The sequence below is a fragment of the Pteropus vampyrus genome, unplaced genomic scaffold (assembly GCF_000151845.1).
Source record: "Pteropus vampyrus isolate Shadow unplaced genomic scaffold, Pvam_2.0 Scaffold343, whole genome shotgun sequence".
Taxonomy (NCBI): Eukaryota; Metazoa; Chordata; class Mammalia; order Chiroptera; family Pteropodidae; genus Pteropus; species Pteropus vampyrus.
Window position 1 is genome coordinate 936,976 of NW_011889124.1, and position 7,351 is coordinate 944,326.

Here is a 7,351-nt window from a genome sequence, read left to right on the forward strand (position 1 = left end):
TGGCAGGAATGCGGAACCGGTGCGCGGGCTGAGGCCTCCCAGGATGGCGCAGGGGCGGCGGCCTCGGCGGGCCGCCTGCGTGGGATCCTAGCGCAGCGGGGTGGACACTCCCCGCCCCCGCCCCGGCTCCGGCGTCTCGGGACATCGCTGCCATGGCCAAGGAGCTGCGGAGGGCCTTCCTGGAGCTGCTGCAGCGGCCAGGGAACGCGCGCTGCGCCGACTGCGGCGCCCCGGGTAGGTGCGGACCGCGTGGATGCGGGGCCGGGGGGGATGCGGCCCTGGATAAGTGCGGGCCTTGGTGGGTGCGCCCCCGCTGGGTGCGGACCGCGTGGGTGCGGACCGGTGGGTGCCCGGCCAAGGTGGATGAGGCCTGGGGTGGGTGCGGGGCCCGGTGGGTGCGCCCCAGGTAGGTACAGAGCGGTGGGTGCGGGGCCAGAGGGGATGCATCCAGGGGTGGGTACGGACGCGGGTGCGTGCGCCCAGGGCAGGTGTTGGTCTGGGTGGGTGCCCGTCTGGATGCCAGCCCCGGCGACCGGGAGGGGTGCTGCGGCGCCTGCGTGGCTCCGCCGCCGGCGCGCAGCTTGGTCCTCGCTCGGGGTGGGGCGCGGCCCCGGAGTGCACCTGCTGGGACCAGGACATCGCCAGCCCGTGGCCCCCCTGGCCTGTGGCTGTCGCCTCCTCCCCTCTTCTTCCCCCAACCCCGGCTGCTTGTCTCACTGTCGCCCGCGGACCGCCGCTGCGTTGCGAAACGCCGGCTTCGCAAAGAAAAGAAAGAGGAAATCGCTCCCTGCGACAGGCTGCCAGGGGACACTGTGCGGAGGGGCCCATGGGCTTCTGTGAGTGGGTGTGGGGTCGATCCGGCTCCCCGCCACCTGGAGGTGACTGACGTCATGGGCCCCCCTCTGGAACCGCTCCCTTGTACCCTGCAGACAACGGGGAGGGAGCCGGCGCCTCCACGGGACCGGCGGAGGGCACCCCTCCCCCAGCGCAGCTCCTCACTGCTCCGAGCAGCACCAGGCCCGCCTGCACCGCGCCCTCCCAGCAGGCTTCTCCCGGACTCTGCTCCTGAGGGCCCTGGGAGGTTTCCAGGGGGCCAGCGTCCTGGGGTGCTCCCCCTCCCTTTCTGGGGCTACTTGTCCTGGGATTGGCAGGCAAAGGGATGGGGCAGGACTCTGCTTCTGGGCTGGCAGGGGTGGGGCGGGCACAGCCTCTAGAGGCTCACCTGCTCATATCCCCAGCATGGAGGGTGGCCCCGCTGAGGGGCTGTCACCCAGGTACCCCAGGGACTCTCACTGGGGGCTCCCAGCTTGAACCTCCCAGAACAAAGCCAACATACACGGAGTGGTCAAAGTCCCCAAAAGGAAAGTAGGAAGACCTCGCATTTGTCCTGGGACAGTCCCCGGATGGGTCCCATCTCGCCCATCCACTGGGCTGGGAGGGGTCTCTGGCAGTCCCAGGTGCTACGAAGCTGTTGGTCAGCTGCAGTGTGGCCACATGGGGCCACACCGGGAGCTCAGGTGTCCCACAGGGGAGGAGGCAGTGATGGGCTTTTCCAGAAGCCGAGTGGGCTGAGGTGGCCTCTGGCTGGGCCTCCTGAGTGGGGTGGGGTGGGAGTGGCATCTCCGTCGCCCCGGGGCACTGCTCCTGGCGGCAGGGCCCGCTCACCACAGACCGCCCGCGGCACCCTCTCCCAGACCTGTTTCCACTCGTTCAGGAAAGCTGGAGAGGCGGCGAGGAAGGGCAGCCCGCAGGCTCCTCTCAGGCTTGGCTTGGGGTGGGGGCGGGGGAGGGGGCTGGCCCTGTCCCTCTCCTTCCTGGCCACTGCGCAGGAGAGCCTCTCTCCAGCCATCTTGGTCCCTCTAGCCTGGTAGGAGGGAGGGGTCTTCCTTGGTGTGGTGGGCCCTGCAACTGCTGCCATGCCCAGCCCGACCCCCCGCTCCGGGGGCTGCCGCCCGTGGCAAGCTCCGGCGGAGCCCAGCTCTCCCTGGTGTTGGGCCGAGCCTCTGGTTTTCAGTTGTCCTGTGACACCCGCATCTTGCTATCCTGCTCCACAGGCAGCCTGTGGAGCAGGCAGCGTAGGCCGGTCACCTGCATTTTACAGCCAGGACACTGAGGCTGCTGTGGGGGACGTGGCGTCGCAGACGCAGACCAGGGCCCCTCGGGCCCGCCGCAGCCCTGCCTGCTCCACTGCGCCTCTGCCCGGCCTTCGCCCCCATGCCCGGAGTGTTGGCCAGAGGCCCGCGGCCCTGCCTGCCCGCATGGGCCCAGTGGAGCGTCCACCCACGGGCTCTACTTCTCAGCTGACACCCTGCTGGTCTGTCCTTGTTCCGTGCCACTGGGGCCTCCAGTCCCTGCTGTGGCCCACACGGGCGGCCAGGGGCCACACTGGCATTGGTGGGGGCAGGGGAGGGCTGTGCGGTGCCGTCGTCAGAACACCGACTGCCGCCAGCAGGAGCCCGCCATCGCTGGGTGTCCCGGCAGCGGGACTTGGGCAGTCCTGGCCAGCTGGCCTGCGAGGGCTGCAGGAGGGGGCAGTCCGAGGACCCCTGCGGCCCCAGGACCTGCTCCGGACCCCCATCGTTTGCCGCAGTGGCGGGCTCCCCTATGCTTTGTGTCATGGCCTCTCAGAGAGGTGTTTCTCATCGCGGGCCGGGGTGGGGTGGGTGGGGAGGGAGGAAGCAGCGCCTCCAGACTTCCTCCGAGTTGCCTACCTAGGTGGGACAAGTGACGGAGTCTCCCCTTGAGCCTCAGTGTCGATGTCCCAGAAGGACGTGGAGACCTCAGCTCTTTAGCTGGCTTGGGCCGTGGGTGGTAATCATGGTGCTCGGCGCACTTCGTCTGGGCACCTGAACGACCTGGGCAGGTGGCCGAGGGCACCTGGCCTGCCCTTCTGTTGGAGAGCCTGGGGCTCAGCGAGATGTCTGGGCCTGGCCAGGTGGGCGTTTGGGCCTCTGCGTTTGAGATCCTGCTGCTCTGGCCTGTGTGCTGGAGCCGGGCCCCAGGGATGCCTGGCTGAGAGTGGCCCTAGGGCCTGTCCTCACTGCACTGGGCTGGAGCGGGAACCCCTCATTCAACCCCGGCAGGCTTGAAGGCAGAGGTGACTTTTCAGACGTTGCTGTACGCCAGGGTAGGAGCTCCTTGGTGGGGAGGAATTTCAGGGATTTGGTCAAGTTTTGGGGGGATCACCTGAGAGGGTGGGTGGCAGGGGGCTGCCGAGGAGCGGGCTGGACACACGTGCCTCAGCAGCCCCTCACCCAGGCGCGTGCTTGGGTTGAAACATTTTTCTTTATTTTACTAAAACATACCGCAGGGCCTTGAATAGGGCTGTTTCGGTCTCACGCTGATGATAAAATCCGATGCCTGTCGGCGTGGAGTGTGCGCCCCTGGCCCGTCTGCGTGGGTTTTCGCCGGACGCGCTTCCCTCCCGCGTCCCGCAGCTGTGCACGCGTGCGTGCGGGTGCGCGCGGGGAGCCCAAGGCGCGAGGCCCCCGCCTGCTGCCTTGAGCTCCGGGGCGGGGGGCGCCACCTTCGCGCCAGAACTGGAAGCCGCGGGCTGCAAAACCCCTGCCTCTCTCCTGTTTTCACGCGTCTTTCTCACGTGTGTCCGGAGCTCACGTTCATTTCGGCGTTGACTGTAGGTGTTTGGGTCCCCGAGCAGAGGTGGGGCCGGGAGGGTGCTGCGGGAGCGGGGCCTCGGGGGCACGGGTTTCCGTGCGGGCGCAGTGGGTCACAGAGTCCCCCCGCGCAGCGGTTCGCGCGTGCAGCTCCGGGCCCTAAGCGCACGCGCCCTGGTGTGCGGCCGCCACCGCCGTCCTCCCCGACTGCCCGTCCTCTAAAGCGGCACCTCCATCGCCCCTCGGCGACACCCCGGCGCGCCCCCAGCCGGGCCCCACGTGAGCGGCGCGCACGGCGCGTGTCCTCCTGTGACTGGCTCATCTCGCGCGACACACTGTCCTCCAGGTGCGTCCGCGCTGCAGCAGGTGGCAGAGTCCCTTCCTTTTGCAAAAAACGAGATGTGATTGACAGGTGACGTCGTATGAGCCCACGGTGCACAACACGGCGACGTGGTCTTCGTGTGCGCGGAGACGGCGCGCGCGCCAGGTCTGGTTAGCGTCCGCCACCGCACAGCTTAGGATCCGCTCTCCCCACCGAGCTCCTGCGGCGGGCGGGATCAGTCCCCAGGCCACTCATCTCGTCACCGGAAGTGATCCCCAGGCCACTCACCTCGTCACCGGAAGTGGGCGCCTTTGGACCCCCTTTACCTGTTTTCCACCCCCTCTGTTCTCTCAGCTGTGAGTTTGGGGGTTTCTGTTGGTTTGTTCTTCTTAGACCCCACATCTGGTGCTTGTCTTCCTCTGACTTATCTCACTGAGCATAATTTCCTAGTGGTCCATCCACGTTGTCCCAAATGACAAGGTTTCAGCCTTTTCACGGCTAAACAACATTCATTGTGTGTGTACCACGTTCTCCGTCCGTCCGTCCGTCCGTCCGTCCGTCCGTCCACGGACACTCGGCTGCTTCCCCGGCTTGGCGTTGCCCATCACGCTGCAGCGAGTGTGGGCCGCAGACGTCTTTCCCTTAGTGCTTTCCCTTTCTCTGGATAAGCACCCGGGGGTGGGGGTGCTGGGTCTCGTGCCGCTCTCCGCCCCCGCACCGGCTCACGGCCCCGGCGCCGGTGCAGGAGGGCGCCCGCTCTCGCGGCCTCGCGGCGCCTGGCAGTTCGCGCCTGTGTGACGGCCGCTCCGACAGGGCGGGGAGGCATCTCCCTGTGGCTCCCATGGGCATCTCCCTGACTGGCGGTGGTGTCGAGCCCCCTTTCACGTGTCTGTTGGCCACTCGGATGTCTTTGGGAAAATGTCTGTTCAGATTCTCTGCCCGTTTTTTAATTAGTTTTTTTTCCTGTTGAGTTGCATGAATTCTTTATCCATTTTGGACACTAACTCCTCATCAGATATGTGATTTGCAGATATTTTCTCCCGTTCTGCGGGTCGTCTTTTCGTTTGTTGACGGTTTCCTTTGCTGTGCAGAAGCCTTTTAGTTTGATGTGGTCCCACTTTATTTCTGCTTTTGTCGTCTCTGCTTTTGGTGTCAAATCCGAAAAAACCATCGCCGAGACCGATGTCAAGCAGCTCACCCCCCGTGTTCTCTCCTAGGAGTTTCACCGTTCCAGGTCTCAGGTTCAAGTTTTCCACCCATTCCGGGTTGATTTTTGTGTTTGGTGTGAGATACTGGTCCAGTTTCGTTCTTTTCCGCGAGGTTACCCAGTTTGGCCAACACCGCTGACTGACGAGCAGACTCTCTCCCTGCTGTGTAATCTTGGCTCGGCTGTCGCGGATTGACTGGCAGTCTGGCGTGGGTTTATTTCCGAGCTTTCTATTCCATTCCATCGGTCTTTGCCATCCTGCTTCGGTTACTGATACAGTCTGGAGTCAGGAAGTCTGATACCTCCGGCTTCGTTCTTTTTCAAGATTGCTTCGGCCATTGGGGGTCTTGTGTGATTCCATACAAATTTTCAGATACTCTGTTCCATTTCTGTGAAAACTGCCATGAGACTTTTGATGGGGATTGCACTGCATCTCTGCTGGCCCCGGGTAGTGTGGACATCTCAACAGCGTTAATTTTTCCAGTTATGAGCACAGAATATCTTTCCATTTCTTGGCATCATAGTCGATGTCTTTCCTCAGTGTTTTATAGGCCTTCCACCTCAATGGATAAGTGTATTCCTAGGTATTTTATTATTTTTGTTGCAATTATAAATGGATTGTTTCCTTCATTGCTCTTTCTGGTAGTTTATTAGATAGTTGATAGAAACACGAGTGATTTTCATGTGCTGATTTCATACCCTGCAACTTTACCGAATTCAATAATTAGTTCTAACAGTTTTTTGGTGGAGTCTTGACGGTTTTCTATATATAGTACCATCTCGTCTGCAAATAGAGACAGTTTTACTTCTTCTTTATGGTTTGGATGCTTTCTATTTCTTTCTCTGGCCTGACTGCTCTGGCTAGACGTCCAGTACTATGGCGAATGACAGTGGTGGGAGCCAGCGCTCCTGACCTGCTCCTGACCTCAGAGGAAAAGCTTCTCGTTTCTCACCGTCGAGTGTGATGTTAGCCGAGGGCTCGTCCTGTGTGGCCTTTATTATGTCAGTGTCTGTTCCCTCTGTACCCACTTGGTTGAGAGTTTTTATCGTAGACGGAAGTCGGATTTTGTGAAATGCTTTTCCTGCATCTACCGAGACGATCCTATGATTTTTATTCTTCGTTTTGTTAATGTGGTGAATCGCACCGATTGGTTTGTGGACAGCGAACCATCTTCGCATCCCTGGGATAGATCCCACTTGGTCACGGTACGTGACCTTCGTAATTATTGTTGAAATCAGTTTGCTGATATTTCGTTGAGGAGTTTTACATCTCTGTTCATCAGGGACATTGGTCTCTTATTGTCTTGTGTTATCCTTGTCTGGCTTTGGAATCAGGAGAACGCTGGCCTCGTAAAATGAGTTTGGAGGTGTTACCTCCTCTTCTATATTTTTGGAAGATTGTAAGAACGATTGCTATAAATTCTTCTTGAAACGTTCGGTAGAGTTCACCAGTGAAGCCGTCTGGTCCAGGACTTTTGTTTATTGAGAGATTTTTGATTACCAATTCAATCTCCTTACTAATAATCAGGCTGTTCCGATTTTCTGCTTCTTTATGATTCAGTCTCGGTAGATCGTATGTTTCCAGGAACTCACCCGTTTCTTCTAGGTTGTCCGATTTCTTGGCGTGTGAACGTTCACAGTAGCCGCTCCCATCTCTTTACGCTGTGGTATCAGTCGTAACACTGCTTTCATATGTGTTTTTATTTCTTTGAGTCTTCTCTCTTTTTTCCTTGGTGAGTCTGGCTAAAGATTCGTCAACTTTGTCTATCTTTTCAAAAAACCAGCTCTCAGTTTCGTTAATCTTTCTACTGTTTTATTAGTTTCTATATTATTTATTTCCACTCCGCTCTTTGCTACTTCCTTCTTTGTACGACGGGCTTCATTTGTTCTGTTTCTAGTTCCTTGAGTTGTGGAGTCAGTTTATCTGAGATCTTTCTTGTTTCTTAATGCAGTTCTAACTATGAACGTCCCTCTCGGAACCGCTTTTTCTGCATTCCTTAAGTTTTGTTGCACTTCCATTGCATTTCTCTCAAGGTATTTAACATTTTTTCCCCTTCGATCTGTTGATTGTTCAGTAGCGTGTTGTTTAATCTGCATATATTTGTGAATTTTCCAGTTTTTATCTTGTAATTGATTTCTAGTTTCATACCACGGAGGTCGGAAAATTTGTTGGATGTGGTTTTAATCTTTTAAAATTTATTAAGACCT

The 7,351-nt window shown here is 58.9% G+C and overlaps 1 protein-coding gene across 1 annotated transcript in view; it reads left to right on the forward strand.

The window, feature by feature from the left end:
• The first annotated feature begins 6 nt into the window (after positions 1–6).
• The window catches only part of ADAP1 (ArfGAP with dual PH domains 1), a 47,807-nt gene continuing 40,462 nt past the window's right edge, over positions 7–7,351 (forward strand). Inside the window, exon 1 of the mRNA XM_023522377.1 lies at positions 7–234. Coding sequence (XP_023378145.1) covers positions 153–234 — 82 coding nt within the window. The 5' untranslated portion in view covers positions 7–152. The remainder of the gene's footprint in view (positions 235–7,351) is intronic.